Source organism: Homalodisca vitripennis, chromosome 1, assembly GCF_021130785.1.
Source record: "Homalodisca vitripennis isolate AUS2020 chromosome 1, UT_GWSS_2.1, whole genome shotgun sequence".
NCBI lineage: Eukaryota > Metazoa > Arthropoda > Insecta > Hemiptera > Cicadellidae > Homalodisca > Homalodisca vitripennis.
The window spans coordinates 151418962-151443859 of record NC_060207.1 but is presented as its reverse complement, the minus strand read 5'-3'; the positions used below and the strand labels follow the sequence as shown (position 1 = coordinate 151443859).

At 31.3% G+C, this 24898-nt stretch overlaps 1 protein-coding gene across 1 annotated transcript in view; it reads left to right on the top strand.

Moving 5' to 3' along the window:
- Positions 1 to 14023: 14023 nt before the first annotated feature.
- LOC124373942 (hemicentin-2-like) overlaps positions 14024 to 24898 on the top strand; it is a 508219-nt gene continuing 497344 nt past the window's right edge. The window contains 1 exon segment of the mRNA XM_046832254.1: positions 14024 to 15072. Coding sequence (XP_046688210.1) covers positions 14970 to 15072 — 103 coding nt within the window. The 5' untranslated portion in view covers positions 14024 to 14969.

Here is a 24898-nt window from a genome sequence, read left to right as displayed (position 1 = left end):
CGCTCTGAAGACTAGAAATGTAAACAAAATTTATAATAATAGTTACATTAATTCAACATATAGTTTTGCTGTAATAAAACAATGTTTACACAGAACATCTGATTACATATAACAGGCTCTTTTAATTTATTTCTGCAAGGAACATGCTTTTTTAGAGTGTAACTGATTTTGATAGCTGAATAACAACAAATACTGTATTCACTATCAATAGTTTAAATATGTAATAATTATTATATTAATTATTCTTGACTTTTAAAGGTGATTAAAACTCATTAACTGGTCTCGCCAAGTCCAGACGTCCAATGGATAATGGAGTTTTAACGGAGATTTTAAAACCTCAGAGGAGGAGCCTGGAGAGATTTTTGTCATAGGAATAAGCCTATAAGTTAACTAGGGACCCCAAGAATGTCTATGTAAAATTTTAGTATAATCGGTATAGTAGTATTTCGTAATGGAGTAACACTCACATAGCGATATTACACAATCAGAGAGAAACCATTACATTTGTATATAATAGTTTATTTTTAAGATAAGGGATATCATCCTCCTTAACGCCAGGTTTAATCGTGAATACAAATTAAAGCTCATTTAATATTTGTCATTTCCATAGCTATAACTATTACAGGCAATGTTTCTTAAGGAGATTTAAAGAAGACTTTTGGCCTTTTACTCAGTATTTTCTTAATTTTAATGATTGAAATGTAATTTGGGATTAATTTTGGCAGATACGGAAATAATATGACCTGTCTATCAATTAAGATTCAAATGCATATATTCACATTTGCTCGAGATTTGCGTAATAATACGTGATATTATTTTATAGGTTACTGAGCCGTTCTAATTTCGATCCGGGTATTACTGAGAGATGCTGAAGGTGAGGTGGCTGGCTGGTGTATGTTTACCCAGCCTGGCGCGGCGCTAGAGAGAGGGGCGGCAGTTTATGGGCTGTGAATGGACATCAGGTGCCTCACCAGTCCGGCTGCGCTGGTCGTTTAGGTGCCGGTTATTAGTCCATTTTATGGGCCTGTGATAATCAAATATTACATCCGCGAGCCGTCCTATACCACTACAATAAAATGAGCGTTAATAATTTTTATTACTGCGATTCCAGAGGCAGACGGTCATGTGTGGTATCGCGATCTCATTCTCACCTTCCATGTGGGACCATGCAATAAAACGTAATTAATTACAACTGTAAAGTCTCTGGAAATACTTTTATTTGAACAGGTCGGTAATGTTTGATTCTAATGATAAATGTAAAAGGCTGTCAGCTACACAACTCCCGACAAATATATAAGAACCACAGGGCTATGCTTTAGCTAATATGTTTCTTTTTAGAATGACAGTGTGACTCTTTCACAGTAGAAAATGTGATTTTGTGCATACCAAGTATGTTGACTACAATACTTTACATCCATTATGCGTCCATTTCGTTTTTATCAGTAATGCTAGTCAATAAACACAGTAAATAATCCAGCACTATTTAGATTGCTACTAAGATGACCTTATTTTACTATTCTACGATTTTAAATACTTGTATGAAACAAAATAGTGCAATTGTTTACTAATTAGTTCTTATTTCGTATTTTTTCGTTCCAAACTTAGTTACCCTTATAGGTATGTGCAATACGATTTTTATCTTAAGAAATAAATAATTTATAATTACATCAAAGTACAGAGGTAATTAGGTAATTACAAGGCAAAAATTGTCTGCCGAATTATTAAAATATGAAAATATTTTAATAATTCGGCACACAATTAGGAGCTAGAGAAAACTTGTCCGAAATTGTATTGTATTAGTATTGTGCATATGAAAATTATGTATGTAATCATCAAAATGAAGTTTTAGTTTTTATAAATTCTAGTTATCAAGTTATTTATGCAAAGCATAAATATGTCAATCGTCGCAGAAGCGAACATAATTCGATATGCTGGATTTATGTATACAATGGGTCATGGGTCAATAGGTATTAAATAAAAGCCTGCAAATATAATCAGATGCATGGTTATTTATATAAACAGATAAATCTTCAGAAATACTCACGTCTCTAATGTCTTATTTTAATGATAAATTAAAATTATTTAAATCATTAGAAGCATTTAATACTCACAAGACTCATTGTGTTGGTAGGGATGGTTATATACCGTATATGTAAGTAAGAAATAGTAAATTCTATTTATAGTTGATATTATTTTATAACTAATTTTACTACATAAGTTTTATATATAAGTCGTCAGTCTTAAAGAACATAAAATCTAGGTCTTATTCTATATGCGAAAAATGTTTTCATATGAAAATATGATTAATGCACGATGGTATGGTAACATGGTCAGTATATATTAGTGAAATATATAATGAAAATTTCTACCAATATTCTGAGTATGTAATAAAGATAAACAATGTATTTGACCATTTGCACTTTTAAAACTATTAACTAACTATTGTTCGTCGGAAAAAAAATAAAATTGCAGTGGACAAAAATTTTGAAATTTAAAATGTATTTCCAGAGAATACTGTATATATTATTCACCCATCCTTCCAACTAATATTTTGCAGAGGGGCCTTCATTAGTTAAAATAACTCAAGCTCTAAGCTCTTGTTTGTAGCTGATATTAAATTCTGTGCATAGCATCAACATTACATGTTTGTCGTCATAGTCTACGCGTTCGTGTTTTAATTATGAGTCCTCTTTCCAGCCTTGTGCTCTGAGAGAGCGTAGTAATGGAAACATGTCGTTACCCGCAACTACAATACATTGTTTAGGCTAACTATGATAAACCGTGTAGTTAGGTGAGGTCAAACTGTTTAACCATGTAATGTAATGCTACCGTACTACTATAACCTGACAATGATACGTGTTTTGAGAGAGAATTAGATCCTGCGGGGTAGAATATAGATAAATTAATAAAATACTCCTCGTAAATATGTTATATTCATATCGTATTAGACCATTTCTACATTTAGGCGAGTCAGTCAAATTATATTACAACTGTTACACTGAAAATTTTTTTAAATAATATTTACAGCTACATTAAGAAGAAAACAATAACCAATTTAATTCACGAAAAAAGTTGTAAAAAAGTGTAATAAGTTTTTATATGGTTGAAATATTTAACTAAATATATTTAGTTTGGTTAAAATGGCTGTCGGAATAACAGACATGTGAATTATTGAATTTTGATAATACAGTATCCAGTACAAAGTCAGCCAAATCGAGACAAGTATTGTCAACAATATAACTTGATTTATTTTTATACAACGTAATCAATAAAATAAATATAAAATTATAACTTTCAATATTATGCATCAATTTAACACATAATATAATAAAAAATAAAAACACACAGTAATATCATAATATCATTAATACCATATAATAAGAAGCATTAACCTTCAAACATGCACAAATCAGAAAACTGCTTTAAAATATTTATAAATGCTAATTCAAACAATTAAAAGCAAAGAAATCCTTTAATATATCAAATTGTCTATTAAAAACTGAACAAAGATATTCCTTAAGAAATTAAACATTTAAATGCTTAAATTATTCCTAAGATCAGGAAATTATATAAAAAATATAAAACGAAAAAATATGTGTCATAAAAAATTACTTTTTTAGTTGATCGTTGATAAATATGTCGTAAAATCATAAAGAAAATGAAAATAATTATTTATTCCAATAATAGAATACACATGGTTAACAAAACTTAAAAACTCTGGAATGACTGGCCACTTTTACAAGTAATGTGGTCAGTTAAAACAAAAATATAAAAACAAAGTTACTTCTTGAGTCCAGGTCTAATGTTCATGTTGCTGCCAGTTAAGCCGCACTCTGTGGCGTCTGTCAGACTTAGCTGACTCTATTCCATAAGTTAAGACTTATACAAAACTAACTAAAACTACAGTATACAAATTATGCATTACTCAGATTACAAAATATGAAGGGACAGCTAATTATACTAAAACAAACAAGTTCTTAAAATATTATTTACATTAAAAAGAATAAAAATAAATAGTTAAGCATTTAGGCCAACATCTGTTTTTAAAAACGCAATATCGTGATGACTAAACAACCAAAATTTTACTTTCAGACTAAAATACTTTATATTATTAGTTTCTTTAATATGTTGAGGTAATCTATTAAAAAAATGATGGTCCACTATATATAAAAGAATGTTTAAAAAATGATTTATTTACTTTATTAATTCTGAAATTTCTTCTATTTATACTTCTAGTTATAATGGTTAATTTTTTAATATAATCTTTTATATATTTGTTTTGATATACACGTATTATTTGAGTGACCACACTGAACGTTTATAGCAGTGTACCATAATAAGTCAACTGAAGATAGAAGTTATCAGTCACTACTATCTATATGGATCAATAGATTTGATATTCTAGACTGAAATTGATTAATTAAATGCATCTAAACGACTGGTACAGGTCTTGCATGAGGAAGAGCAAGGAATCCACTCCATTGTTCATGAGTGTTCTAACGTGGGTCATCATCAGAAAGCGTTCATAAGACTGACAGAATAAAAAATAGACCCTTGAGAAAGGTAAATTCAACTAATAAACGAACTTTATAATGTGTCTCGTAGCGATAAACTTACGATATTAAATATAAAATCGTATAATGATATATACTTAATACATCACAATACTTAATATTATTATGAAATAATAATAATAAACCATAATATTATTATATATACTGCATCAATTAAATGGTTAAATGCAATTACTGAATACTACTATCGTTCGATATATTTTTTATTACTTTGTTATTAGTTTATAATGCAAGAAATAAAGGTAGGTCATTTATTTATTTCATTCTTTGGCTACATTCATAGTGATCTCGAATAAATAAAATGGTTCCGGAAGCAAATTTAACACGTAGTGAACAGTAGGTGTGAAAACACTGGAGGGTAGGTATTGACAGATACGTGGCAGAGTTGACGAGTGAAGCCAGACCGGCAGAACCTGTCAGTTCCTCCCCAGGAGGCTTTAGCAGTCTCGACAAACTGTTACCAGACAATATATCATACTAAGCTGATCTTCAGTTTGTTCCTTCATCATAACAATACAACCTATACAAAAATATAAATTTACGTTTATGTCACCCCCTGTCAATGCACGCTTCCACGTATGACAATTATGTTTAATAACTTAAATGATGAGAGAATGCAGTAATGTAAAATATCTTGAACCACGCCACCAACATTGACGGTGTATTTCAGTTTTCACGATAAAATGGTTTTGGCTCCTTCGAGGTTGTTACCAACCAAAGATTGAAAAATAAGCAACCATTTTTAAGCAACAATCTCATTGAACTTCCTAAAATAATCTTTGCGTTTGCTTCCGGATAAATTGTATAATGAAGATGGGTTAGGTTTTGGGGAGGGGCTCCCTCAATATCCATGAGTAAGAATACCGGGTACTATATCAGTCATGTCACCTAAGAGGGAAGGAGGCAAGCTCTGCACTAGTATCTCCAGTCAAAGGGGCCTGGTGTAGCACGCACTTCAGTCTAAGATAGCAACTGCCTTGAATATTTAAGAAGCCCCCCTCTCCAACAGTTTAGACTAGATCTATTTATCATTATACCCCAATATTTCGACATATCAGTTAGTGGTATGCTGATCCTAGACTTCCAAAGAGTCGCCCAGATTTAAGTTACCTGTTTGTTTTTTTTTTCAAAAGCCATGATTAAAAACGAATATCATAATTTGTTTTTTATCTGTATTTATGTAATTATCTGTAAAGTTAGCCCAATTATCTGAATAGAATTCAATAGCGTTCTGAATGTCACATATTTTTTAATTAAGATATGTGTGTAACCATAGAATCTCTAAAATCATAAATACACCTAGATAAATATTTAAAACTCTTATACTTCAAAACATATTTTTTACAATAGTTAATTAATATTATTGTTATATTACCTGGAGCACATTTTTAAAACACCCATAAATGGGTTTACCTGTGTACTTGCATTATTCTTGTTATAAGTATTTGATATAATATTACTAATATTGAAAGTTATTTCTCTTCAACAATTCATACAAGTACGTTTGATATAAATAAGTATACATAAATGTTAGTAATTGTGTTGTAAGTTGTATAATAAAACTAGGATTTCTCTATAAAGTAACACTAATAGCCATAAACTATTGGCATCATAAATGATATTACGGAATGAAGTTAAGAATACACGCCCTCTCCATTTCGCAGAGTAGGGATTCCTGAAAATCTACTACTTCGTAATTAGTACTATTAAAACTAAATCAGTTTTGTCTGAGAGTGCAATCTAATCAAAGAACGTGCATTTTTGTTTGAATTTGCAATAACGATCCTTTTTTAATTTCTTCTGGATGTCGCATCCCAAATGTGACTTTAAAATACGGTAACAAAAGAGTTCGATATCATCGAAGTTGTAATTTTTAGTAGAGTTTTTGTAAAGAAAACTTTATAAATTGGATATAATATAGAGGCATTTAAAAGTAGCTTTAAATAGGTTAGAATAAGTTTAAAGTTGAAATTCAGGATTTATGTGAATCTGGTAAAAACGTGAGCTGGAAGGCCAACTATCTAGTTAAGTCAGACAGACGTTTTGTAACTAACCTAAATTAGTTAACAACATGTAGTTGAACACAAGATGAAGTGTTATTTAAATTGTAATGACGTTGTCATTAGATTTCCTTCTTGGAAACATATTTAGAATCGTATTTGCAATAAGTATATTTATATATTTCAGCTGAATGACAAAATGAAATAATAGAATTATATTCTAATCGTACCTTCAAGAAATTTCTTTGCCAATTTCTGTGCAGTTGTACATTACGGGAGTATGCAAAGGAGGTGAGGTGCACACAACAAGCGGAATGTAAACTGTTCATCGTCTGGTGTCCGTTTGAACTATTCTCAATAAAAGAAAAGAGTAGCAACATCCAAAAACATTTAAGGAAGGGATATGCATTATGTTGACAGGATTTAAGTACTTGGAACGTAGGAAACTAATATAGTTGTCCTGCTAAACATAATCATCAATAAAAACAACGAAACAACGTGAGTGCTTTACACTCTGATTTGCGTAATATGTTGTGATAATAATAAGACCTTTCCATTATATTTTACATGATAAGGAAAAAATTGAAAATAGTAACAACCATTGTGATACTGTCATAGATCCTCCTTATACTATAATGAGTGATTTGCTTCAGTGGTTTAAACATTAACCTTTATCCTGATTAATCCTATGAAAGTTTTTTCTTAAAATCAGGCCTCGACCTAACGATCAAATCATAAATTATTTATTTTATCAAATTACAAAAGTCCCTACACGAACAAAACCACAAGAGTAGTAGTGTTTTGTTAACATTGTTTCCACTCTGGGTTAATTACTAACATGTTCATAACTAATATGAGTAAGACAATAGCCTTTGAATATCCTTTTAAAGTTTGGGTAAGATAGTTAGATTAGTTAACAACAAGCCGGATCATTCGTTTTGAATAACGTCTTATATTTTAAATTTACTTAAAACGTTGAAGTTAGGCTCGCACTCTTCCATTCATCTCACTTACCCAATCTCTAGTCAACGATATCTTACCAGTAGAACTATTAAAATATCAAGTGTTCAAATATTACTGAGGATGAGATGAAACACTTGAGAAACGAGGCCATTCCAGACCATTCTTGAGAATAATGTTCTTGCACTCAGCTTTGATTACTGCACTTGTGTAGCCTCTGTCCTTATCCCAGACAACGGTGGCATACACAGAAGTTACTATATCGGTGCTTAGGTTCAGAGGCTTGTGAATTATTTCAGACTTCTTAGTGCAGTGTCAGATTCCATACGCTGCACTAAGAGGAAGGTGAACTGGAGCTTAACTCAGAATTCACATTGAGTCAATCATTTTCGTTAAAGAGCGTCATTTGTAATAAGCATTTAACCCATTTTGCACACCATTCATAATTTGTAATAATACATTTTGAAAAGATTCTGTCACCACGTCACTTTTACCAATACATTTCCAAACTTACTTTTTTTAGTGTATGCAGATTATAATTAATCAATTTTTTTTTTTTTTAAATCACGTCCGTACAACATATTAAAGTAGTACTTCTAACAATATTTTCCCTTCATTTCTTCACAAGTATTCATGTGAGATATTTAAGGAAAGAGGTTTTAATTAACATGTTCTATTAAGGGATAAACGTTTTACTTTAAATATACGTGTTAATTTTTAATATTTGATTTTTTAAATTACTCAACATATGTTTGTACAGTTTACAGAAGTACTGGAGAAACAAAGTTTGTGCAACAGTAACTGTGTAGAATATTTTTAATCTCTTACAGTGAAATAACAGCGTAAATTTACAATAAGGTAAAATTTGTTAGTCCTACCTGTATCGTTATGACTAACATCTGCTTGTATAACCGTTACAGTAATAAGTTAGTTCACAGATTGCTTTTGTTTGTTTGTGCTACAATGTATACGAGTATTCAATTCCATTTGTACTTAAAGGCACACAATGGTTTGTTTATAAGAAATGATTGTAATGATATATTGTAAAGAATGCTTTGTCGTACGTCTTAATTACAAAAATTTAGATGAAACGTTTTGTAGCGTAAACTTTATCATCAGAAAACTATGGTGCATATTATTTTTAATTAATTTAAGTAATTCAGTAAATAATTGCTAATACAATCTTTACAGGCACAATATGGTAATAAAAACCTTACAACCTGTGATTTTCTACAAAATAACTGTCAAAATTCAGGAATATTTTAGGGCATTAATATTATAAACACGTAATTATGAAGTTGGTAAATCTATTTTTTTCTTAGTATAAACTATAAGTTAATTTATCATCCTTTGACTTTCCGAAAGTTTGCACACTTTTGAAGGTAATGATCAAAGCATTTAGAGATACCTTTCATGAAAACTTTGTCTAAAACTTGATGTTGTTATAATACACATAATCTACTATTAACAGTTGACGGAAGTTATGTTGCTGCGCCTGTACGAGCCAGCAGACCACCCGCTCGGCGCGTCTGTGCCACTAGCGGCCTCACCTACCAGGCTGGCTCCCAATAAATCAACGCTTCCTTGTCGATGCCGGCACTCATGTAAACGCTCCAGATGGCCCCACAAAAAACCTGCCTGTCTTCTCATTTTAACCCTATCGCCTCGGCTACCGTCCCATTCAACATCCTTGGAAAAGGGAGGGTTTAATAAATATTCTTGTGTTTGGTGTCCGATATTTTTTTTTTGCTATTTGACACCCAAGTGATATATCCCCTGTTTCCCAAAATTCCACACTGACAACTCCGTAATGGCGTTTCCCGCTTTTTTGTTGTTATAGAAGTAATAATTTGCCATCATCTCGCGTTAGCAATACGTCACACCACGCGTTATACAACAGTCTTCACTGATTATTATTAGGTTACAAGTGTTTGTTCTCGGTTTGTGTAAAAATTTATTTATTTTGTGATTTTCTCGTTGGCACCATGGTTACATGGCAAATTGATAAATATTCACTAATGCTCAGGCAATGCCCATGAAGTAGTCATGTAGTTGGAGCTTACGCTGATTTCCAATTTTGAAATACCACTTAAGTTAAATATCGTAAAATATGTATATTACATTCTTTTATTTTGTGAAGGTTCTTAACAACAAGACTGCCTTCATTAGACACTTCATGAAGCAAAATAATGGATTATCATGCACCATAATTGAACTTGGTATTGTTTATTGGCTGAGCTTCAGCAAAGCCACTCGTGGGGCTGGAAATATTTAATTTATTTCTGTATTTCTGCACGATATCATAAAAACTACCACCTTAGACTTGAAATTGTGCATGACGCTTGATTTTTGTACAGGGAAAACTTATTCGAAGATGTTGTTTGTCACTCCATGGGATTAGACTCAGCGTTAGCAAATTTGTTTACATTGGCCTTATGGGTAACCATGACGGCAACACGAAAATAGCAGGGTTAATATTTGTAAAAACATCAATACAATGATAAAACATTATATGATTGTTTATCTTCCTGTTCACAGTACATTTCAAGAAATAAATTAGATTTAAATTTTCCATGCTACCTTAGCAAATGTTGCTACAGAACGTTGTTTAGGGCTTTTCCATCTTATATATATATTATATATATATATATATATATATATATATATATATATATTTATATATATTTTATATATATATATATATATATATATATATATATATATATTAAACCTTCATGCCAAATTCCAAGTCAGTTAGTTCCATCTCATTTCATTTACTTATTTATCTCATTTTCATATATATATATATATAAATACAGTGCCAACAGATTACACGAGAAAGTACCCACATGGGCAAAGGCCTGTGTGTGAGAACTGAGTCCATCCATCTTCACTCAAGTTTGCAATACACAGTATAAAGTAATATACAGTATATGATTTAGAAAAAAATAAATTTGTATAGTTGTAAATAAACTAAAGATAATAGTATCCTGCTCTTTTTGGATGCATATAAACTAAATTCAAGCAGAGAAAAAAGTAATTGTATTTTGCAAACATAATCTAAGTGCGGCAATGATAATTATTCACTTATTATAATGGAACTACACGACAAAGATGCCACAAATTCTATTATATGAAGTTATATGGCTATAAGATGTCATCCATAAAAATCAAGTTTGGGATTAAAGGCTTTCGTTTATAAGAAGCACCCTTTAAAATCTTACATTGCACATAGTATGTACTATTCTTACATAATAAATTTTTATATGTAATACAAATTATATTGTTTGTATTTTTACGTCGTATGGCTAAATGCAATATCCTGAATCAAAAATAATTTTAAACGCATTATGCGCACGATGCACTGTTTAGAAAATATTATCAAATTAAACAAAAAGTAAGAAATAAATATTCTAAAATTCAAACATTTATTATTTAATATTTTTATCTTAATATAGGCTACATAATCCAACTATTAATAAATATGTTGTACTTGTAAACGTTTTATATAAGCTAGAAATATTAATATAAAATGCTTATATGACATATACACTAACACATGTATTTTTGAACTACACTGAGGTGCAAAAAAGTGGGACACTATATTTTCGTTTAATATCTTTTTTATTTTCTTAGTTTAAACCAACTTGAACACAATATTACTCTCAAGACATAACCTAAAACACAAAAAATCAAATCAGTTACTTAAAATGTATTATGTTTTAATAAAAAAAAGAAAAATTATGTTTTCATACCCAACAAAAATCCACACAATTGAGTAATAGTGTTCTTTTCAAGGAGTTCTTTTAAAACACTTGGTGGGTTTTATGTTTTCCATTTCAGAAAGTTCAGTACCTCGTATTTCCTCTCCGAGATATGATGACAGCTTCCAGCCGCCTAGGCATGCTGTCAATCACGTTCTGTATGTTCTGTTGACCAATATTGTTCCATTCTGCCAGTACAGCCTGTCGAAGTTGATCCAAAGTTAGCAGCTCGCCACGTTGACTTCTAATTGCTCTCCCAATCTGGTCCCAGATATTTTCTATTTGATTTAGATCTGGGCTACGTGCTGGCCACTCCATCGTACTAATTTGCACATCCTGAAGGTAGTCTTGCACCACTCTAGCGGTATGGGGTCGAGCATTGTCATGCATGAAAACAAAATCTGGCCCAAAACATCTTGCATAAACTGTAACATGTTCTGCTAGAACCTCTTTGACATACCTCTGACCATTTAAAGTTCCTCTATCAAAAACAACTAAGTCCGTTCGAGCTTCCCTTGATATTCCGCCCCACACCATGATAGAGCCACCATTGAAACTGTCCCTGAGTGATATGTTACATTGCGCATATCGCTCACCTCGCCTTCTCCACACCCTTTGCCGACCATCAGATGATCTGAGAGAGAATCTGGACTCGTCAGAGAATAATACTCGACTCCACTGGTCAATAGTCCAGTTTAAGTGGTTTCTTGCAAATCGCAAACGAGCTTGCCGATGACGTGCGGTCAGTCTTAGGCCAGTGGCAGGCCGACAAGCATTTAATTGTCTTTCCTGCAACCTTCTTCTTACAGTCCATCTGCTAATATTCACTTCCCGAACCCTCCGAAGTTCATTTGCCAGTTCAACAGAAGTTGAAAACCGATTTCGTAGACTCAATGAAACAATAAACCGATCATCCCTAGCACTAGTTGCTCGGCTACGACCAGATCCGGGCCTTCTACCAAAACTACCAGTTAACCTGAATCGAATAACAGCTCTATTTATGCTTGAACGTGAAAATCCTGTTATCTCAGCCACCTGACGCACGCTATTGCCATTTTCAACTAATGCCACCACTCTAGCCGCATTCACTGGTGAAAGAGGCATTTTAAAAGTAAAAAATGAACTGCAACTTAACAACTACAACTGTATTAGTTACAATCAGAAACAGGAATGAGGATATGGTGGCCAACAGTGATGTACAAAGGTCAAGATTTGGCTTGATAAGAATAGACAAGCACATTATTACAATAACAGACATGCAGAATGAGACTAATGAACAGGTTTGTCAATTTTTTATAGGGCAATTAGCGGTTTTCACTTAGAACTGGAACTCATACACTATATTTATTTACGTAAACACGATTCATGCCCAACAAGTTGATTTAAGCTAAAGGCATTTAAGAAAAACAGTGCGTCCCACTTTTTTGCACCTCAGTGTATATTCAATATTGTACTGTACATTATAGTGGATTAAAAAAGTGTTTCGTTTTATCAATCATGAAAATAACAAAGTTTATTTTGTAAAGTTGTATAGCATGGCGAACAAAATATCATTAAATTTAAGTTTATCTTTATTTTAAACATAAATTACGTTAGAGACCGAAAACACAATAATAATACAAGATTAATTTTTCCCTGATTTGTAGGACTAACGGGTGTAAATTTGTAAATACACTAGGTGGTTTTGCAGATTTTGTGCCTAATATAGTTTATAGAATATAGAAATTTGGGTTTATTACTATAGATTTAAGATTCTAACTGGGGTTTTCCCATAATTTAAGAAACTTGGAACTATTGTTGAAATAGTGTGGATGTCTAATTAGATTATTTATGTTTTACTAATTTACTTTCCTTATTTTTCGATTATTTCATATTTAAGAAGACTCTCCACTATTGATGAAAATATTTACTAAGTTTAAAATCCTTTTTACCGCCTATCCAAATATACTAACTACTAATATTTTAAGGTATACTAACTAGTAGGGTATTCATCTTATGATATACTGAAGCCTATCTACTAGTTTAGACTTGGAGATTGATATAAAATGTTGCTATAAATATCTACTCTCCAAATATTGATTTGAAATTTTTACATTTAACTATCAGTCCAACTTTACTATCCTTGTTTGTTTATATACAGAGATGTGTCTTTTGATGGTATGAAACTAATGTAATTTTAATGACGGATATTACGTTTGGCGGCTAGTAAATATTAGATCATCTATCATTTAATAAACGTACAATAGGTAGAACAATACGACATACAAACTTTATACAAACTGAAAACCTTGTACCTTTGAGAGTGAACACATAACTAATTATACAGGCTAAAAATAAAAACACTTTGAACGAATACCAACAATTTTTAAATGGTGTTTAAGACATTTCCCTGAATAATCTCAAGGGAATGTTAAAAGAGAAAATCACATTCAAAGTAAAAGCGTTTTACGAGAAGAGAACGTGTTTCGCCGATGACGAAAAGCACCTCTGATATTATTCTCAATAATGTTACAGATTTTCCATTCAGCCCGCACTTTCGCTTAAAGGGGTATCAACAGGAGGTAATCAAGTTTCGGCTTCAACGACCTGTCAAATATTGTGAAATCTTAAAGAAGGTAAATTTTGTGAGCTTTAATAAAAGCTACAATTGAAGACAGAGAGTTAGAAGATGGAGGTGGGAGATGTGCGCAATGGAGCCTGCGCAGAGGACCGGCGGCTCGAGCCTCGTCAGTGTTGTGCGCGCCGCCGTCCGGGCAACTGGACGTGTGAGAAGCGGTGGTCCTGTAGTCCAATACATTCAGCTGGTGATATCTGTGCAACCGACCTCAACTGATTAACTCTAGTGAATATTTTCTGTGACTAATCTGGAAACAAATCGTATTCAGTTCAAAAATGTGGGATTGCGGAGGAGAAACAGTAATGTGATAAGATCGTTGTACGTTATCAATTAAAATATTTTATGATGAGTTTTGTCAAGAAATCTCAATTATTCAGACTGTGGAAGCCATCCATCAAAGACAATTACGATGGAGATAGTTGTGGTTAAAAGTGCTATAGTTGTTTGTTACAAATGATTCAAATGGTTTGATCGAAGTACTGTTGTATTTTAAGGTAAATACTGAAACTTTGAGTGCATACGAATACACGAATTTGTGGTGAAACACGTAAGGCACTTTATCTGGTGGATTGGAGAAGGCAAGTTTTTAACTCCTGCGCCCATCCCGGTAATGTATGGTCCATTATTCCGGCCCCGCAAACTTTCCGAGAGTTCGGAGCGGATTAAAGAGATCCCAAAGTACACTTTTCTTCCAAAAGAGGCCGAATTAAATTACACGGAAAACTTAACTGCCGAGTTAACAGAGTTCATTCCTCTTCCGGTAAATTTATGGTAAAATTGTCCTGTCAACTTGAAATGTTCCTTCCTCAAGGCTAACTATTAGTGTAATTTATTTGTTTTCCTAAAGAAACCAAGGTAATGTTGTTGACCTCGTGTAGACTGTTGAATTTAGTGTTTCTACCCAATATTAGCACTGTTGTTCTACGAATTTCATTGTTATGTGATATGTTGTTGTGACTTAGACTTTGTACACATTTTCTCTCTCCGTGTTCTTGTTAAATTTGATAGCATCTTCCAGTGTTAGTGTTAGAGGTGTTTGTGCGATAGTGTAACCATGATCTTCAATATATTCTTAGTCGTCTCGACCTATTTCTGCATGACTCAAGAAGGCGTCGCTGCTTCAGGGGAGGATTTCCTTTCAGAACTCGATAGACCAAGTAAGTATCTGATAAGATCTGTGTTGTAAATGTAGAAAGTCAATGCTGAAAACACTTATATTACGTTAAATTAATTTCTCTGATATAAATTATTTTATATGCCACGATTTCAAAGTTAACCCCAAAAATGTTTAGAGTTAGCAACTTACTGCTATTTGAAAAATGAAAGCAGCTCATAAAAACCAATTTTTTTTATTGTCCATCTTTCGGTTATGATTATGAATCATACCCTCAAAAGGGTGGAACCCTTAAAGAAGCGGAACAAAAGTGGTTATGTATAAATTTATGATACTATTTCTACTTATGCATATGATTTAAAAACCTGTTAATTTACTTGTTTCCGTATGTGCAATCTCCAACAAATAGTTCACATACAACAGATGATTAGTTTATATAAACTGAATTAATACTGTTAAATATTACTATTAGGTAAAGTGTATATAAGCTCACGTTCCGTGAGCTAACTATAGGTTGTCAAAGCCTTTTATTCCAGTGAATGTAATAATAGTACAATGTTCCTTTATGAAATACACCAAAAAAGAACTGTGAATCGAATACTCATCTAAGTATAAAGCTAATAGTAATAGTTTATTTTACATTATTTCAGAAACACAAATTAATTTCACAGCTAAATCTTATGCGTCATTATGCAGAATAACACATTAAGTTAGATTAAAACATAAAACACATTTATTTAGAAAAAATCACATTTAAAATCCATAAAATCACTACTTATAGTTAAAAAATTATTACTATTTGTACTAATTCTCAATTTTCCTAACAATAATTTATTAATTTTGTAACTTTAATACGTTTTTGAATGATAATACGGAGATAAGACATATAAATGTTAATATTAAAAATAATTGTATAAATATTTTGACATATGGTGATTATAGGTTATTAGCTCCATACATTCTTTTATATTCGAATAGGATGTATTAGCACCGTGAACATTAAAAAACACAACAATAATTAGACATTTAAAAACCAACATAGAGTATCTTCAGTTGATGCATTCGTTTAAAAATATACCCTTAAAATGTTTCTTGCGAAGGAAACAAGTATACACAGGATAGTTTTATATTATAAAATTAGCTTTAACTGTTTTGTTTCTGAACATTTGTCCTATATTATCAAGTAGCTATTTTAATACAAAACTGTTTCTGATCATGCATATTGCATTCAATAAAGTTAAATTTTATTAATTTCAAGTTTTTAAATATGTTAAGGTAATAAATCAATGATTAAATAAATTTAGTCTATGGTGGTGCCAGGTTAAGATAATCTGTACATTTGGTCAAAAGACAGGCTTATATAACTATAACCTTATCTCTCCAATAAAGTACTGTATAGTTAAAGAAATTATTCTGAGGGCAGTAACTTACTCACAACACAGAGTTACATACTATAATATCGTATAGGATCATTTCCGTAAGCTTATTTTTTTAAATTATTAAATAGCTTAGTTTAGTACTACGCATTTAAACACAAAAAAATATTAGTTACTCCAGCAGCTGTGTTTTATTATGGAATTATCGAATAAGATACAACATGATTTATACAAAGATTCAACATGATTTATACATTATAACAAAACGGTTTATACAAATGTATTTCCAGGTAAAAAAAGTAACTTAACTAAATGTGAAGCGGTTTTCTAAAATTAAGTTTTTGTTAAGTTAATACAATAATATACCACATTTTTGTTTTTATCGTTGGGAAAATGAAGAAATGTTGGTATGAAAGTAATACTTAAACACTGTTATTTTAAAGAACAGAATTCTATAAATGCTATCTTTGTTTTATGGACACTGGAGTTATAGACTTTTCAATGAGAAAAATCAACGTTTATTTGTAAATTATGGCTATTATTAAAAATTAAAATTCGAAACTATGCAAATAAAAACAATCATGCAGTATGAAAAGTTTTATGTTACTTGGATTTAAAGTATGAGAGTTTTTAAATAGTCGAAAAAAATCACGTAATGCATATGGACATAGACATAGTCATCTTAATTCTGTCTACATATCTCCATTAGGTAGGCAGTTCAAGATTGTCGTGAATTTTAAGCCTGTTTGAAACTCATATTGGTTTTGATTTCAAATCCTCATTTGGACGGATAATGGATTAACAAAACCAATGTATATGACCCGTCGTTACGTAAAATAGTTTCAGCTCTATTTTCAGGCGTCAAATCCCCAAAAAATAAGCCAAAGAGTTATATTTATAAGATTAAAAATTTGACATTATAAATTTATGTCGGAAACTCTAACTTTGGGTGTTTCATCTTCATGTTTCTTTACAATAAAAATGTTCGCAATCGCAAAGTTATAATTTAGGATTGGACACTTGAAGAAGAGTCCATATACCAGTTGTTGAAATGTATTTTCTAGTATAATCTATACTATTTTATAAATCTATGGTGTCTCTCTGTTTATGTGTGTGTTTCTCAATCAAGTACAAACTACTTCACCAATTGTACTAAAATGTTAATTTCTTAGGGTCTCTAATAAACACATAGGCTTATACATATTTCGGAATTCCCTCCGGGCTACGCTCCACTGGTATTTAAAACTCCATTGTACATTGTATTTATGGGCTTAATCAGCAGATGTTTGTTGTTATTCATCTGTCAAAGTCAGAAACAGTTTACAAATGTCATGTTACTTTCAGATGTCTTTCCCTGTCTGGGTTTGATTTATTGGTATTTTAATAAACTACTGTAAAACGCTATCAATTATTACATCATAAATGTGTAAACTGAATAAAGGGTCTTCGATTTGTGTATCCCTTTCAATTGAGAATTTCTTCACTCTGGCCTAGAACAGTTCAGTCGTTAATGAAATCATGTGAGCTATTCAATAAAATATGATGAAATATTGGATAGAAATTTGAGGAATTTCAGACATATCTAAAAAATATACCAATATTCGACTTTACGGTTCTATCTTTAAACTTAAATCCAAAACGGAATATCTTTCAGTGACTATCACTTATCTCAGGATTGTTTGGAATGTCTAAAATAATATATTCAAGGTGTCCCTGTTTTTTTTTTTTTTTTTTTTTTTTTTTTTTTTTTTTTTTTTTTTTTTTTTTTTTTTTCTTCTTTTTTCAGAATGAAATTGCACGTGAAGCCACGGATAGCTGCTTTCAATAGCTGCTTAGTAACAGGATTTAAAAAAATCCTGTCACTAAATTTTGGAAGTTCTTGAAATATGAATTAAATTTGGCACTCTTCAGATTAAATGCACGAAAGAATCATCGAAATCAAACTCTTTGACACTGTGGAAGATTTGGTGTTTTCTAATGAGTATTCAATTATCACATTTATAGGAAAATGAATAGGTAAAAAAAATCCATGCAAATATCTCCTAAGATATTCCTTTGTAAATTTCCTTTGCAATAGGTGACCGGTTCCTTGTATCAGCGATAATGCTAACATCTAATTTTGTTTTTACATAAATTGTACTAATTGTGAAGAACCATGCAAATGGGATGTGTGTGAATTGTGACTGTTTTTAAGTCATATTATTTCAGTGTGCCAACATTTCTCTCACATGCGCAGACCACAGGTTTGATGTGAACACTTGATTTTTGAGAGCTGTACAGTTCGTGGTGTCATTGGGCAATAGAAACATTAGTAAGGTATACGAGTGTGAGTTGTACAAAAGGCTTCGCAGAGTATTCATATATAATCGTATCGTAATTTGTGAAATTTTACTAATAAAATCAAATGCTCTCAAATATAAAACTTTTAACAGTAATGTTTTATTTGAATTAATAACAGTCATTTTACGATAAATATTAACAGTTAATTTTACTGGAGAATACGTTATCTTGCAAAAGTAAGAGATTAAACTTTTTAACTTGGTTATCTTTTGTTATGTTCACACTGGAGTTAAGCACTGTTTTCATTGATTATATTATTGAGAGGCTTCGACATCGCAAAGAACTGTTCACACCGTGTCGCGAGATTGCTGGCACTATTCAAATCTTGAAACTGGATTCGGCGTGATGTTAACTGGACAACCTAGATGATGACCAAATCAAAATTTACTCTCATGTTAACACTAGATCCCAATTAATATTTTAGTTTTGACTGAAACATAATCTGCAGTAGACATGGAGAAAACCATGCAAAAACATGTCCATCATTCTATTGAATGTATCATGAAATATAATAATCACTGAAATTACAGTCAAAGGCATGATCATCACGAACGAGATTTATAACAATGCAATACTACATGTTCGTCAATTTCATTACACAGATATGTATTGGTTTGACTAGAGAATATTTTGTTTACAGAGATAAATAGTTTTAAAGGAGGTTTTCAGTAATGGGTTTTAATACAAAGATGATTTAACACCAAATGGAAATGCTTCCATCCATAACTGTACAGAAGTACTCGCCTTTTTAAAACTCTAAATTGTGTACACAAATAGGAAGATTTAAATATTTGTTAATGAAATACGAGTAAGTATAACAAACAGATATAGTAAAAGGATTAATCCAAAACAATAAAGAAAAAAATCAACGCCAAAGCTTTGAAGTCGTTTTCAATGAGTGCATACAAATGTTATTGTAGTTAAATATATTAAATATTTGTCACATATTTAGTGTACAATGTAGTGTGTGGCTTGCAAATAATAATAATGTAAAGTAAATTATCATAGCTCACTAAGCAATATGCGGTGACTAATGTTAATAAGTCCAATGAGATTTACATACATTCACATAAAATTGAAAGCAAGCCTGTTAAAGTTAAATAATTTTAGCAGCGTACTTCGTAGAAATCTCTGCAGAATTATATTTGTATTTCTAACACCCTTTAAAATAGTTTGCATTAATACATAAACACCTTTATACCGCACTTTTCTTGGAAGTATCATATTATCTTAACGTCTGACAAGGCTTAAGAAAAAAACATATCTCAAATTCTTACTTGTATATACTAAACAGTTTTCTTATTACATTTTATAATAGCAAGTTATTATTATAATTACTTAGCGTTAAATTATAATGATGATTAGTTACAAAAAACATTCTTTTCCTGTTTTTCTAGTTTTGTTACTTTGGAATAATATGGGCTTCAGACAGCACTGAAGGGAAATAACCAAAGCGTTTGTTTGTTCAAAGTACATAATACACATTTCATTCACATGTTTGTATTCAGAAAATTCTTTAGTTAATTAGATCCTTACAAACCTATTGGCATGGACAGAGACTGTTGAATTTAAATACAGGATAATACACATTAAATACTGTATGTTTAGATTATAAACAATAATTGTTTTTTATACATTTTCTGGGATTAAAATTGTATAACAATTGTATTGAATAAAAATGATATACATATTTGTGTACTTCACTATATAAGTTAATCTCGAGGTAAACTGATGGACCTCAACAATTCCGGCCACTGCAGTGCTGTAATGCAGGGTATCTGTGGATAACTTCACAGAGGTATCAAGTGGATGTATGCTGGGAGTTTCAGTGCCCAATCCAATCGCCACAACAATGACTGAAATATCCACCAACCCACAATAATTTCCCAGAAGCTTTGCTGTAAACCGTGCTCCGGCCGCCTGGGCCGCGCGAGAAATGGTGATGAGATTTTGATGTGGATTAAATTCCTCTCTTTGTATATTTCTGACTGATTGGCGTATAGATTTGTCTTGTAAAAACTTTCGCAAATCAAGTTATACGTTTTTATTCATCCATAGCTTTTTATTCTTTAAACAATTTTCAATTTAGATATTATGTAATTAAAGATTATTATCTACGTCAAACATATTTGCAGATTCTTATATTGAGTTTACAATAAAACATTTATCTATTTATATTATCTAATATTATAGATAAATTGCTCGATATTTACAACGTACGTTATTTAAGTATTTAACATATTTGAAAGATGTTACATACATACCTTTATTTTCACAGATTTAATAACGTTTGAATTTTCATTTTACACTGTTGACTATCTTATTTGTAAAAGTGCAAGAACACTTTTAAAACTCCTTTAAAATTGTATTCTTATACAGATTTTTAAAAGTAATTCATTAATTGTGCTTATGATTGTTGAAAAAATAAATTGTAATATTTTTCAAAATGCTTTCCAATGAAAATGTCAAATGAGCAATGATCTAACAATCAGTAAGCAGACTCTCTTCTTAATTTCTCGGGCCATCCCTAGTATAATGGGTTTTTTAAATCTGGCATTATGATTCGTAAAGACTATGCCACTGTGCCATTAGTTGGCCAGATTTCTCTTGTTGACCTCGTGGATATTTCCTTATAATGGGAGGTCCAGCTAATGTTTCAATGCCATTTTAGAACTAACAGCTTTTGGTATCACAAACCATGACATTTAGTTAAACCATTACCTAAAATACAAGGTAGGAGTACCCTTAATCAAAACAGGCTTTGCTAAAATTGAATACAAAATTTTAAGTCTATAATTTCATTAGACTACACACGTGTTACTGGGTCACCTTTTAAAATGACATAGTATTGAGTCATGGTTACCCATAAGAGCAATGTACAGAGATGTTCGTTAACGATGAACCAAATCCCATGGAATGACATACACCAGCATCGACTTTGACGCTAACTTTACATAAATGTAGCTTCATGCTAAATTGTATGTCTACATATAAGATTGTTTTCGAGATATCGTGCAGACAGTCAAACGCTTAGACATAAATAAAATCATTTGTGCCTCGAGTGGTAGGCGTCGCTAACCCTTAGCCAATGATTACAAAAATAATCATAAAAAAAATTCTACATAATTTCAACATTAACGATTAATATAACAATAACACAAAATATTATATTCGACAATTCACTTACACATCCCACGACTTCAAAAATACTTACTCGGTAATTTAGATCGTCACTTAAGATTATTGTATTCGTATTAGTATTTCATTTATTGAAATTAATCACTAAACGCTTCCTGAAATTTACACGTGTCAGCAAAACACAAGCAAAAAATCAATCCCTTTTAATCAGGTCACATTGATTAAATTATACTCCTTCCTGGAGTATACCTCACTTTATGTGAAGGTATTAGTTTAATGTTCTAATTTACCTGTGTTAAAGGAAATCGGACACGTTTACTGATAAAGTGAACGGGTCCTGTGGAACGAGTAAAATGACGCAGTGTGTACGATAAAATCAGCGCCCAAGGCAGGTAGAGGACCGGTGTTCCCAGACACGCAGAGATACAGACAGGACGCTGAGTCCTTGGGGACCTGTCGCTACTAAACGGTAGTGACTACCTGTGCAGAGCGCGCGCGCGCCTCTCAGCTGTCCTCCCTCCCAGCGAACTGTACGTTACTTGGCTTCCATGATGTAGATCAGTTTTTGTTTCTTCTTCTTTATAGAATAATACATTGGAAGATTGTTATAACTGATTATTGTTTAGCCGTATAACAAGACACGTTTAGAAGAATAAAGATAAAAAAAACACAAATCGTGAATTAGACACGTTTACTTTTTAAATTTTAAAATTGTCTATATATTTTCAAGAATATTTTTACAACTGTACAATATATACACACAATATTGAAGTATTGTATTTAATGCAAGAAAAAGATTTATGATAAAGGTATTTTCTTAGTTTAAAACACTAGAGTTAAAAAAAAGTTATACTTTATACGTTTATATTAGTAAATTTATCTATATACTATAATAATTTATTAAAAACAATACAATTTACTAAATCGTCTTAGTTTAATATCTGTAAAAGGGATAATTTATTTTTATTTTCGTAATGTTAACATCTGAAACATTCTAAGTGCGATGTATTTATAAGTACTCATCCCATATAATCATTGGCTAATAGTTTGGCAATTAATTGTGTTAGTCAGCACCAATGAAAATAGGCGTTACACCATTATTCTGTATAAAGGTTTATCTTCGGATATACTCGTACATCCCTTATTTACGTGTTTAATTTCTGGGTACTTTTTAAACCTGTTACAATTTCTGCAATATTTATTCATGTCAAATAAATGCGTTCAATGTCTATTTTCCAACATCTGCATCTCCAACATTTTTAGATTTCCAGTTGTACATCAAAACTTGTTTACCATAGATAAAATAAAGCTGACCTTTATGCAAATTAATTAAAAGAGGTAGAAAATAATGAAAGTTTCAAGTTTTCTGATTGAAATTCAAAACTATATACAGACACATTTTAGATTGTTTTCATTTTATACAATTCCTATAAGCTTCCTAATGAATGTCGCACTGCCTGAAATACAAAAGGTAGTCAATTTGTAGCATTTTGAAGAATAATAGTAAAATATAATTAATATTAGAGTATACCATTTTATTTTTTCTTAAAGCTATAAAACTAAAATTCTTTTAAAACTATTGAGGTTTTATTTCAACATAATTATAAATAAAGATTTAATTAGGAACGTAATCGCTATGAAACAAGGTACGGTTTTCATTTAATTGCACACACCTATTACTAGTTAAATAAAAATTCGCAGAAGTTCAGTTAACGGTCAACTAAAAGTCTATACATTCTAAATAAAGTAACTCGCTTTAATGCTCAGCCACTAAACCAAAACTACTTCAGCCCAGACCATCAGCACTTCACTGACAATAATGGAACTAGCCGCTGAAGTAGTATTGCCGCATGAATCTATCTCTCTGTTACAGATTTCAATATTGTCATGTCCAATCATCTATTAATGCTTAGATATGAAATTGAGGTAATATATATATATCAATAAGATTTCCAATACTGTTCAATGAGAATTAATTATTATTTAATTGGAAACGAAAGAATAAGAATTCATTATTATTGTGTTCAAACGTAGATAAGCCATGGTTTTGATCATAAAATACATTACAAAAATCATGGTTGTTCCTAAAAGAATATTAAAGCAGGATAATAGACTTATTTTTTGTTCAGAATGTATACGCTCCTTTTTTTAAACGCCCTCAGAATCATGGGTTTAAAAATGTTGATTTCTATTGTATGATCAGTGGACCTAAAAATCAGGAACAGGGTATTTTCTAAGCTGATCTTAATAAAATCGAGACAGTTCATATGCATTGTTATCACTTGAGTACTTAAAACCTTCTGCTAGAGCACTTTCAAGTTATAATGTTATATACCTATAACAGGGGCTATGAAAAAAGATTCATGAAAGACTAAGAACCTAAAGATACAACGACCACGCTCAATGTAGTTCCCAACCAACTACATTCAGATAAAGACACAAGTTCGGATGTGAATGACTCCGAACTGTGCTGAAGGAACAGGAAACGGCTCTTGTTTAAATGAAACTATTTAAGTTACTCTCCACTTCCTTTTAGCATTAAACAAGAATTACTAAAGATTAATAAGAACCCGCGCATTTATTCTCCAATACATTTTAATTTAAACAGTGTGGTGTTTAACAAGTACACAACTATATAGTTCTACACGAATGATCTGTTCTTTGAATTTAAAATTAAACTTAATAATTAAACTGTAATAATTAAATTAAATTATCTGTGACTTTATTCTTGTTGACACAGAGAATGGAATAGGTAATCGGGAAAACTTTGAGCACTTAGAAGCAATATGTAATAAACATTTCCTATAGTTAATGTACACGCAGACTGGTGTTTTATTAGTACAAAAACAGTCGTTATGTCTAAATTGTGGATATAATGAGCTAGAGCCACGCATTTGTAAATACTGTCTTTAAAATTTGTTCTTCAGTTACAAATCTTACATAACACCTAAATACACTCTCATTAGGTGTCGTAGAAGATTAGATTAAGGTACACGTCCCAATTATGAGGAATTT